This window comes from Micromesistius poutassou (assembly GCF_964030765.1).
Source record: "Micromesistius poutassou genome assembly, chromosome: 18".
Lineage (NCBI taxonomy): Eukaryota > Metazoa > Chordata > Actinopteri > Gadiformes > Gadidae > Micromesistius > Micromesistius poutassou.
Genome location: NC_140288.1, coordinates 4,903,280 through 4,915,663, shown reverse-complemented (window position 1 = coordinate 4,915,663; position 12,384 = coordinate 4,903,280). Strand labels below are relative to the sequence as shown.

Here is a 12,384-nt window from a genome sequence, read left to right as displayed (position 1 = left end):
AATACTTATTCCTTGCAAGCACACACACACACACACACACACACACACACACACACACACACACACACACACACACATACAACGACATCTTGACCAATGTACAGTACAGTGCCTTTGAAGAATGGTCATTGTTCTCAGAAACTCAACATCAACTAACCAGGAACCCACTAACTACCCACCTACTCCTCTTCCCCTATAAAGTCACTCCAACCCAAATAAGACTACTGTAAAACATCTGGAATCTGCGAGGCGCGATCTGCGATCTGCGAGGCGCTTATCAACCGATGTAAGCTTCCCTTCCAAGGGGAATAAAAAACCTGGAAAACGAGATAGCGGAGCGTGTCGGCATACAAAATGTAACTGGAGTGGAGAACCATAGACAGAGCACGGTTGCTGAGATTAAAACATGGAGGGACGGTGTTTTGAGTCTAAACAACAACGGTATGTGGTTCACACCGGGCCTGGTGTTGGTTTTCATCTGTACTGGAGCAGTTTTCACCGACTTATAACTCATAACCATGCCACTCTTGCAAATGTAGGTGCTCTTGTTTTTCTGTTTTTCTTTGCAAAAAAAAATCCAAATGTGTTTGTTTATTATACAAAAGAAAAAAGAAGGGTACAAAAATACTGGACTGTCACCAACTCTCTAAAGCCAAATTCAATTTTTTTTTGTTGTCTGCATGGAATGCTGTCTTTCTAGTTTGTTGCTTTAATTACAGACGATCAAGAGCTGGTGGTGGTGGTGGTGGTGGTGAGATGACATTAATCATGTTCCATGTGTGATAGAGTTTTTTTGGCACCTTGTGGACTGGTGGAAACCAGCGTTATTTAAACATGAAGTTACAACACTGTCTGTGAACTAGTTAACTGCCCAGGAGGCAGAAGTACCCGCCGTGGTTTGGTGAATATTCAGCATTTAACATCTCAGTGTATCCGTTTATTTTCTTCTCCAGTATTTTTCAAAGTGCCGTCAAAGTTTCCGTCTCGGTCTGTTCTGGTTTTGCGGTACTTCTCCCACTTCTCTGTTAAGTAGTACACAGACCCTGGTTTCTGATGTCATTTTAGAAGCTTGTTTACAGGTTTTCTTTGTTGTTGGGAAATGTAGTAAAACATGACATGAAACAGTACATGGAACAATACATGTCCAGTTAGAGATATTGGTCAAACCAACTGCTAAAAGGGTTAATTTATTGAATTCAAACTTATTCTTAATCTTACAACAACTATGTTGAAGTTGAACAGTCCTATGAGGCTCAGACTGTGGATGTTTATGGAGAGGAAATATAAATGCAGCATTTTCTAAAGAAACCTTTCAACTAAAAATGTAATTATGTTAATGTATTAAATCTAATGTTCACAGTGTCAAAGTGAAGTTACAACTTTTCAAAAGACAATTGTTTAAATTCCCATATGATTCATTAGAAGATGCTACTCAAGAAATCAAAAGTTTATTACAGACAAAAATGTACTAACCCTTCTCATCCCCGCTACGCCAAATAACCCAGCGGAGCAAGCAAAAGCATAACCTGAAAACCATAACACTGACTGTTCACCAAGACTGCTGGACCTGAAGAAGGCGATGGTCACAAGGATATACTAAGCCTCTTGGACTGTCTTATGATCTTATGTTCCAGATGCCAACTGCCCCTCGATCACGAGTCATACCACCTTGTCTTGTTTTAGAGAGAGCCTTGAGAGCTTGGGACTGTGGAACACTGTAGTAGGCCTCCATGTTATCTCAGAGAGAGACGGGGGGGGCGGTGTCTCTGTTTGTGTCGTGGATGGAGAACAAGGAGACCATCGCATGTGGCCGTTGATATTTCAACCCCTGTCAGTACATCCTCATGAAAACGTGGAAAAAAAGATAACTTAATTGTGTAAATTTTTTTGAATGGTCGAGTATTTCAAAAATGACGTCTATGATGAAATAAATATTTCTCTTTTTTGTCTAAATATGGGATTTAATGTTTTTTTTTGCGGGGGGGGGGGGGGGGTCTGTTTATGTAGTATACAACGAACCAAAACAAGATACACATCTGCAATTATGATTATTCATATTTAATACACACATAACTAGGCACTTTCTGTATAGCATTGACTCAAAAAGTCGTGTTAGTGTGAGGATTATAACAAATATGGATATGATGTAACAAAAACATATTTTATATATATATATATAATTTCAGATGCAAATGGGTTCACACTGGTGAGAAATGTATGTTGTATTAGATGTATGATGTTGCTACATTTTTTTAATGTAAAAACTTTAAATTAGTAATGTACACGTGTTAATACACAGTTCATCTTGGGGAACCAGAGCTGCATAAGTGCCCTAATCATACCACATCTCCGTACTTGGCGTCATAGCTGACACTTGGGCTTCCAGGGCTGGTGGTGGATTGGGGGGAAGTGAACTCGCTGTTCCCCATAAAGTAGGGCTCTGGCCTGGATACATGGCTGTAACTGCCCCCCCGGTACTGGCTGGAACTTCTGTTGGTGAAACGACTGGCAGGTCGGCTCTCTGGAGCAGCAGCGTCCTCCCTTTGAGAACAAAACAACAGTGGATCAGAACAGATCTGAGCCAACTTACTATTTCTGTAATAATCTACAGGGAAAACAAAAATAACTAACATGGATGGGAAATATCTCATGTTGAGACCGAACAGGTGGCAGGTCTAACCGCTAACATGTAGTATGGATTACCAGCCTCATTAAACAAACATTGGGATGATCCTCAAGTGACATGCATTGCATTCAGATGTCACCTCCTCAAGGAGCAGATAAAGGGAAGGCATCTTGCCCAAGAAGGCCTACCGGTAGACAGCAGAGTCGGACACCGCAACCACTAATTCACTAATCATAGAAAGCGATTTGCCCTGGGGGTTAATGTTAATATCAGTATTTTAAATCTGCATGTGACTGCTGAATCTGGTGGTAAATGTTAACTGTTGGAAGCAATTTTCCTCCCCATATGTCACCCCAATGAAGAAGACTTTCACTGATTAAGAGAGTAGGAGACTCCGTAATCTGATTTGGAGAGTGATGTTGGACAACAGGGAGACAAGCGGCTCCTTCATATCCATCCTGTTGGCTTCCAATGAGGATGATTTTTACTGTCTCGTCTGCTGTTTATTATTAAAAAGAACAGCTTGGTTCTGCAAGCTGTTCTTAATAACAAACTCCAGCTACATATGTCAACAGTATTATCAGCATTCTAGCCTTGGCTGTCAATGCGTGTTTTTCTGAATGCAAGTTCTGCACACCACAGGCTGCTACTGCCAAATCGCTGTTCAAATCTGGCGCCTTGCAGTTTATCATGTTTCTCAACTCTAACACCTGCTTGCTATTCACATCGTTTGCAAGAAATGACAATGGATTATCTCTGAAGGTGGGAACATGGCCTTTTATTTTCAGAACCCTGTAAAGTGTTGTTTGTGGATTGTGTCTCTTGACACCAGATGGAGAATCTTGTAACCAGAATCAACCTGATCCTTAGAAAAGATAGAAAAAGTGCAAAAAGGTGCCTCCATCCATATGGTCTAGGAATAAGGTTACACATTTGCTATATAATGCTATAAGATGCTACACAAATCAATTCATCGTAAGTTATTTCAGAAATTAATACTGGTGACAATTTGGTATGATTGGTTGCTGATTAACTGTAATCATTGTTAAAAGAAAATTGCTGACAATTTGGATGAATCACTGTAATCATTGTTAACAGAGATCGCACACAATCTTGATTAGTTGGATTTCCCTCATGTTGTGTCAGAAGACAAATACTACTGCTGCACCTTCAACTTTCTTCCTCCTAGTTGTCTGGAAATCTTTTCCAGTTGTTTTCTAAAGTGGCTCTCCTAACTCTTCATACTAGTTTTAATTTCTCCAACCTTTTACTCCCACCATATCTGGACCACCATGTTTTACTTTATACACTCTACTGGTTTCAGAACAAACAGATCTAGTTCTACCCACTCTGGACCTCGCTGGAGTATTCCAGAGATGTCTCACGGTCACCACTGAGACTATAAGGGTTTACACTTTCTCCAGTTCCTCCTTTTTGGTAAAAGTTATGGCTGTCAGTCAGAACTTTCAGTAGTTCTGTAAATCAATACAGTTATTATTGTTTGGTGTGAATCCAATATCCTAGGGTTTAAAACGCTATTTACACCAGCAGGGTGAAATCCTGTTCCTTTTCCGATAATCCAACTCAAACACGAAAACACCACTGTTGAAAATGTCAATAATGATAAGGCCTATTTAAGCATTAACAGAGGGGTCCAATATCTAAGGATTTTTTTTCGAAATGTGTTTATGAGAAATCTTCTGAAGCACTGCAACATGAAAATCAAATTTTCCTTCATTAAACATTAAGCACATTTTTTAGTGGCTCTGTAGGGGTTTAGCTACGATATGAAACACAGCATCTGTGAAACAACACATTTTAGTTGGTGTATAGTTATATATTTATTGCTCATGGAAAAACAGGCGAGTGTGTCGACAGCTTTGGGCCTATAAAGAAATGTAGGTCTAACTGATTTATTTATTTTTATGCTGTAGGAATTTTTGCTTGTTGGCTGTAAAACAAGCTTTTTGCAGTTTTAAATTATTTATACTTTTCAGTATTTTTTGTTCACAGACTTAATGCTCCCTTATGATGTTGGAAACACCATAAGTGCTTACCACAAGAGAGTGCTCGGCCTGCTATACATTCTATACATTTGGCTTTCTATTAGAACCCTTATTTTCTCATTAAAACAAGTTAATAGCTGTGTGTGTGTGTGTGTGTGTGTGTGTGTGTGTGTGTGTGTGTGTGTGTGTGTGTGTGTGTGTGTGTGTGTGTGTGTGTGTGTGTGTGTGTGTGTGTGTAAAGCCTATGTAAAAAAATATGTAAATGCGTTATTGAATGATTCAATTACACAAGCGTTTTCAATTTGACTCAACAAGGTTTTCAAAATTGCGCACATTTCTCACACGGCACTAACCTTTCCAACACCCCCCTGTATACACCTACCTTATTTCATTGGAGAACTCCTTTTGGTCACGGCGTCGATCGCTGAGCTTACACAGCAGGAGCCAGAGGAGCAGCAGGAGGAGGATGAGGAGCAGGATAGAGCCCACCACAGAGCCCACAATCACCCCGGCTCGGCTCGGCGCTGGAGGGAACACACACAGAGGGAACAACCGCTCGTTACATCATCTCCTGCAGCACCATCCCAGCTATCGTATTTACCGCATCCTCGACGAATTATTGTAGGGGTATAGGTCTGAATAGTCACGATTCACGAGTTTTGAACGTGTGAAGTAAATAAGTTTGCTATTGAGTAGCCTACGTAGGCCTTTAGTCGAGTATTTTTTTTCTTTCTTTACTTGAGTTGTAATATTTCTGTCGACTTAAACTATTTAATTTTTACTTTTACTCTAAAGCATGTGCAGTGGATTCGTCCTTACACGCCACAAAATAAAATCTGAAAATAATTGTATTGGTGTTACTAACTTAATTGAACCACTTCTAGATAAAATAATGTTGACAGCCAACGCAGCGGCACCCTCCATCCCCCTAGTTGCCGCAGATGTTTAAATGTACTTTTTTACTGTTGATAATTATGTAGGCATACATTTAAACCCAGACATATTATTTCGATACTTAATTCAATTTGAAAAAACATTTAATTTGAGCTACTTTTTGACGATGACTTTTCAGTACTGTTCGGGTTCCGCGCAGGGGATCCTGGGAATTCGCTATTGCTGTTGAATAGACGTTCCCAATAGGCGTATTTGTTGGAGTGGTTATAGGTTAAGTGGGGTTAATGGGTTGGGGTTGTTGGTGTGTAGTTCTGTTATCATGTGTTCTTCGTGTCGCACCGTTATCGAGAATGTCATGTATGTGTGTTGGGTGCGCTGTGTTCAAGTAAGGAAGAACTACAGTTAACTTAAGCCTGACTGTAGGCTACTCTTCGTCGCCGCCGCTACAGTACTTTGACCGCCACCGGGCCTTCTCATTGGTCGAACGGAAATTCAACTGGTGGCTCCGGGTGGCTTGAGCGAGCCCAACCGTTTGTGTTGCGGAGCAACGGAACGTTTTCATCAGACAACGAACAACGACGTTTTGGTAAAGAAAAAAAATATACGTGACAACATGATTATGATGAAAGCAAGAAACAAGATAGCTAATGACTATCCGCAATTGACTGAGTCTATTCGAATCGTTTAAACGTGTTGATAGTTTGTGTTTAATCGTGGTTCAAGCTGATCAGGCACGGCGCCAGGATTTTCTCTCCCGGTGCTAATGGGGAGCTTGACCGATAGGTGGGGGTGCTAAGAAAATAATAGATTTTCACGACTTCAGTTACTTTATAAAGAGGTTTTTTTTTTTTTTTTTTTTTTTTTTTTTTCAATGAAAGCAGCTATGATACACAGGGGCTTAACTGGGGCTACACAGATTTTTGACGGGGCTATAGCACCCCTTAGCCCCGGTGTAGCGTCGTGCCTGAAGCTGATTTATTCAGTCGGAGGGTAAAATCACTTCGTCATATGTGTGTGTGTGAGCGCGTGCGCGTACGTTTTTCGGCCGACAGGTGGATGGTGCAGTGCTCCTCCCCCACGTCGTTGGCGGCCGTGCAGAGGTAGAGCCCCGCCAGGCTCAGCGAGTAGTTCCGGATCAACAGCTGTCCGGTCACACCGTCTGAAGATAAGGTAACACACACACACACACACACACACACACACACACACACACACACACACACACACACACACACACACACACACCTCTTCAATACAACCACAGTTAATATCCTCTGAGCTTTCTTTTTTCTCTATGGATACTAGGCCTAGTTGCGGTATCCAACCAGCAGAGGTCAGACTTACTCTGTGTCAGTGTTGGCGGTAACGGGTTCCCCCGCCCTCTCGTCCACGTGTATTTTAATGGCGCGGAGCCCTTCGAGGACTCGCAGTGCAATGACAGCGACTCTGCCACCTGATTGGTTCCTTCTTTCCAACACTTTGGCACGGAGGGCTTTTCTGAAATGAAATATCAATTAGGAGTCAATTTCCCTGCTGATTCCATTTCCAAGGATGCACTTAAGTTTTTGTTTAATGCTCTAAACATAACACAAGTGGAGTTGCTGCGTTGCGTTTGACCTCAATTTGCACGGGTATCCTAACGGATCAATTCTACAGCCTCAGTTGAAACGCTATAGTCATGATTTAAATGTTAATAAACGACTCAAGGGAACAGCAAAGAGCAATTGTTTATTATAAGCCTATCCATGTGTCAAGCTGACCTCATTAAAAAAGGAACTATGTATGTAGGCTAGGGCATATTCATTTGCATCTTTAACTGGTAACAATTAATCCAAGTGTGAACAGAAAGCCTACATTTAATTGCACTGGTTTGGAGGTTTTCCATACAGAAATACTTAATCGTTGCTAATACACTAAATAAGCAACCCAGCCCTACCCGCTTAATCATATGATGAACCTTTGGTATAGAAGAATAAGTCCCGCCTCCGAGGCTCCGGTTCCCTTGGTCAAATGTCTATGTGAAATAACATGGGGTTTTTGAATGATCGTACATAACAAACTCTGTAGGTGGCGAAGAAGTAAAAGCTGCGTCACGTTTTGAACTACATACTTGGGAGAGTCGTGACGTCCGAAGTCTGCACAGATCTGCGTTAGCATAATGCTTCTTCGTAATAGTTTACTACTTTAACGGCACAGACAATCCAAAGCTTCAGGGGAAACTAGATGGAAAAAGTGTGTCGTTCAAAACATGACACAACTTTTACTTCTCCGCTACCTGAGTTTGTTATGTACGATCATTCAAAAACCCCATGTTATTTCCCGTAGACATTTGACGGAGGCGGGACTTATTCTTCAGAGGTCTATGGTGAGCATACAGTACAGCCTCCTCGGACACATGCAAATTATTTCAAAGATTTACATGGGCCGAACATACGCTAGCCGATCCCCCAAGGAGTCTTACCCAGGACGACCAGTGTCACCTTGCGCATGTCCACCCCAGGAGACTTCTTGACTTTACACTGGTAGGTGGAGCTGTGAGGGGGGGAGAGCACGGCGATGGAGAGCGAAGCATCCCCCTTGGACGGGTCAGTCGCAGTGAAGTCGACGCCTTCGCTGGGTGTGTGGATGTATTTCTTTCCATTGCTGTAGGACAGCAGCTAAAATAATGGGGGGGAAGTAGATTGAGAGATACTTACAGGTGGATGGGTAAACTGATTGAAGGAAACTCGATGAACATGACAGATGATTAAAAAGACTATGCTATAGGCTACTGTAGGAATTCAAAGTAATTTTGTCATGCTTCATACTTTCCAACCGATGGATGAGAAAACTGTTGTAAAAAAATGAATGAATGTTACAGAATGTTATTCCTGCAAACTGGCCTACCATCTGATCACATTGCATTTTTCATGTTCAACCCTTCTTTTTAATTATTATTCTGATGCGGCAACTAACGCAAGGTGACTATAACACAGCCTCTGCTATGAGGCGTCTTGTCAAAGTCGCTCCTCAGAAAAGTTACCACCAACTCAGTTCTGTTTTTAAACTTTTACGTCAAGTTTAATTTTGAAACACCTGGTAATCGTCTCTATAATAGGCTTGAACATCTACTTTGGAGGAACGTGAAATAAGAAGTTACTGTACAGTCCTCCATTAGTTTTTTCAGAAACTGGAAGGAAGCGCAAAAGTTTGTTGTCGCTCCAATATTGATTATGTTTTGATTGTTCTCAGCCTCACCTTTAAGGTGCTTTGAATAAAAGCATCCACAAAATCAAAAAAATTATAATGTGAAACAGTAGTTCCTTCCACCCTATACAAAATGTAAAGCCAATCACATCCTCTTTGATCATGCATGCAGTATATTTGAATGGCTTGGTTTCCAACGCTTCTGCGATGTCTTATTGTCTTCTCATCTCCCCATCTCCTTAATTAATTAATTGATTCATTGAATTACCTAGCGCTTTTCAAGGTACCCAAAGTGCATTTGCTACTGGTAAATGGTACTGAGTGATTAGCACATTAGCGACAGAATCAACATGCAATGGTAGAACATTTAGTGGCTTAACAATGGATTAAGTGTTAAGCTAATAAAGCATTTATAGTGCACCACAACCTAGTGGAGAAAAAAAAGGTATTGGCAAGAGTACAGAGAATGGGCGCACTCACACTAGGCCATCTGTACCGTTGCCCGAGTATGTTTTCCCCCTAAACTCTAGATTGTTTTGCTAGTGTGAGCACGCCATCTGTGCTCAAGTACAGTTAAATTCCGTGGCCTCAGTACACTTCGGAAAGGTGTGCTCAGGCCACGGTACAGATGCTAATGAGACGACATGCGCACAGGCACGGATACGCAACCTATATGTTCAAGAGGCAACCATACTCAGGCCCAGTTGAGATTGCCTAGTGTGAGCACAGGCCAGCAGCACAGTGGGGGGGGAGGCAATTGTACTTGAGTATGGTACAGGGTAACTTTGCCTAGTGTGAGTGCGCCCTAAGAATCAGAATAACAATCTTTTTTTTAAATGATGATTAGTGGTAGTGCAGTAACAGTAGATGGCATATCCCAGTTCTTTCTAAATGACACATGAACAAGGTCTTAATTCCTACCATTTGGTCTTTCATGGTGGTGTCGGGGCTGACCAGGGACCACTCTATGTCCAGGTCTCCGCGGTCTGAGGCGCCCCATTCGTAGGCACATCCTAGAGTCACGCGGTCGCCAACGGCCTTCCTTATAGTCTGGGGGCCCCCAGAGGTCAGCACCAGAGCCCTGCATAAACCTGCACATTCATACAGATGTATAACAGCAGGGTAGGTACCTTTGAGCCCTCAGACACATTGAATAGTTTGTGCAGAGGTGTAGTGGTCAGGCTGTTTGGCTCCCAGGCTAAATGGTTAAAACTGAAATGTCTGCAGCTAACCTGCAGGTATCCTTGATTACTAAGGGGTTAGAGCAAAATGCTCTAACCCCTTAGTGATCTAGTATAATATGTTCTCGTGACCATGTCAAAAAGTACTACTAAAAACAATTTCTCTAGGTATGAGTCGAATCAAATTTCTATTTTTGTCATTTCGATATTTGTATCACAGCCATTTCATTCGTCCCCTGCTGTGACCCACTTATGTGCCGTGACTGACAGATTGAAAAATACTGAACTTCAATACTTTCCAGATTGCAAATTGGAGCTGGGCCTTCATTCTCATTGCAAGGTCCAGATGATTATGCCGGTAAAAAACATGTATTTTTTCATCTATTCTTTGTTATTTGCTTTTTAGTCATATTTTAAAACCGCCTGAATTAGTTAGAGGCCTTGAGGCTACCTGCAAAAGATTTAGCAAAACAAGCTGCCTAAAAGACCAACAAACATAGATTACAATGAGACAAAGGTGTGTATGGGTTCGCTACTTGGCCAATACAAGTTTAACCGATTTTTAACTGAAACAAATAATTATAATATTTATTATTTGTGCGCAGTTATGTTCTTCAAAGGCTTAATTCACCAAGGCGCTGATTAAAAGTTTTGATGCCACGTTTTTTTTTTCCTTTAACAAATATTACAAACAAATATCAAGACCCTGTCCTCGATCACGTTGCAATTTGACAAAATCCTCATAGAAATGTAAGCCTGCCCATCCACACAAACTGGTGTTTTCAGTTCTCATTGGTGGCCATCTGTAAACAAGCTCATAAAGTATAAATTATAAAAAAATATAAAGTATAAAAAAAAAGTATAAATTATCACACCAACCAAAATTTTAGCAATAATTGGCTCTGAAACATTGCCCTGAATCAAGCACCAGGTGTAGGTGTGAAAGGGACCTGTTGTTGCTATGCATAGCAACAACATGTTGCTATGCATAGCAACACGGCTAGGTTCATGAACCTAGCCGTGCTAGGTTCATGAACCTAGCACGGCTCATGTAGCTTGGTTACCTTCCCTCTGATTAGGGAAAGCTTAGCAGAGGGGCTGGGTGGTTGTTATTGTGTGGTTTCATTGGTGCGGATGTTTGAGTTCAGTGGGAACAGCTACACATAATGCACATACTGTTATACAGGAGTTCCCCTCGATTGAACATTAGGCATGTATAAGTACATTTGTTTTTTTCCAAAGGCAACCAATGCGATGACCATTCTCACTGAGAGGTTCATTGGTCTAGTTAGTACACAGTGATCATACATTGGCTACACTAGAGGGTCGGCAGCCCTCTTGGGAGCCAGCTCAGTGTCTTATCTGATTGGACGAGCATGTGTGTGCCATAGCAACACAAAAGGTGAGTTCCTACCTAGCGGTACAGAGCTTCATTTTGGCTTGAGTAGAATGGAAAAGGCGCTCTGTTGCCTGCAGATTGTCAAGCTGTGGGGTGGGTGTGCATGCGTGTGAGTGTCCCTCACCTGTGCTAAGAAAGGCTGTGTATATCACGCGAAACAGATATATTCCACTGTAACTGAAACATGGCAGAAAATATACATTGGAGTAAACTGCATTCAGAGGGCAGAGGTCATACAGAGTATGAACTATAAAGTAATATAATGTATATTTATTGATATTATATTATTATATACAAATCACTGCTGCCCCCTGCCATTTCACAATTTACACACCTTGCACTTTGCCCTAATGTGGCTTTACTTTTAATGTGCATATGTAAATAGTAAATAGACTATAAAGATTTCTGAATTTGAATTCTGAATATTACGTCACAGAGATGGCGATCAGAAAATAATAAACACTTATAGTCTTACTTAAAGTCTTACCTTTCAAATACAGTAAGGTTAACAGCAATTTCAACATGCAATTGCATATAACTGTACTTAACAGCCTTAACAGTGTTAAGGCTTTTTGTATAGTTACCTCGATGGAAGTCTAGCCATGGGGTGCGTATGACCGAAGTTCATTGTAGACTGTAGTCTTTCCTCTTCAAACTGAGAGTCTGGCACCAACTCCCCCATCATTAGCATAACGCTGTGCCATTGGCAGAGAGCCACACCTGTTTTTCTTGTTGGGTTTGGTGTCACCTTGCAGTATTGTTTGGCTCTTTAACACAGCATGAATAATGGCAACTATGTTGTTTTTGGTGAATGTTGAGTCATTCAATTGTTCTCACCATCTCTACTGGTAAATGACAATACAAAATGACACTTATAGTACAGCAATACAATTATACATATAAGATAATACTAATAAAATATAAAAGATTATTAGATTAATATGTATACAATTTATTGATAATTTCTAGTAATTTAATGTAAATACATATTCAGTACAAAAATACAGTCGTACTAAACACATACTTATCACCCAGAAAAAGGATTTTAACACGTTTCTTGTTGAGTTAAACTTCATTGAAAAATGCACTCAA

At 41.0% G+C, this 12,384-nt stretch overlaps 1 protein-coding gene across 1 annotated transcript; it reads right to left on the bottom strand.

The window, feature by feature from the left end:
- Nucleotides 1-2,336: 2,336 nt before the first annotated feature.
- LOC311362947 (coxsackievirus and adenovirus receptor homolog) lies at nt 2,337-11,920 on the bottom strand (the record flags this gene model as incomplete). The annotated part of the gene is made up of 8 exons (XM_084482859.1): nt 2,337-2,541; nt 5,015-5,156; nt 6,563-6,685; nt 6,871-7,023; nt 7,988-8,183; nt 9,634-9,803; nt 11,417-11,469; nt 11,877-11,920. The coding sequence occupies 8 exons, from the start codon at nt 11,918-11,920 to the stop codon at nt 2,337-2,339; spliced, it is 1,086 nt and encodes a 361-aa protein (XP_084338985.1).
- Between the last annotated feature and the right edge of the window lie 464 nt (nt 11,921-12,384).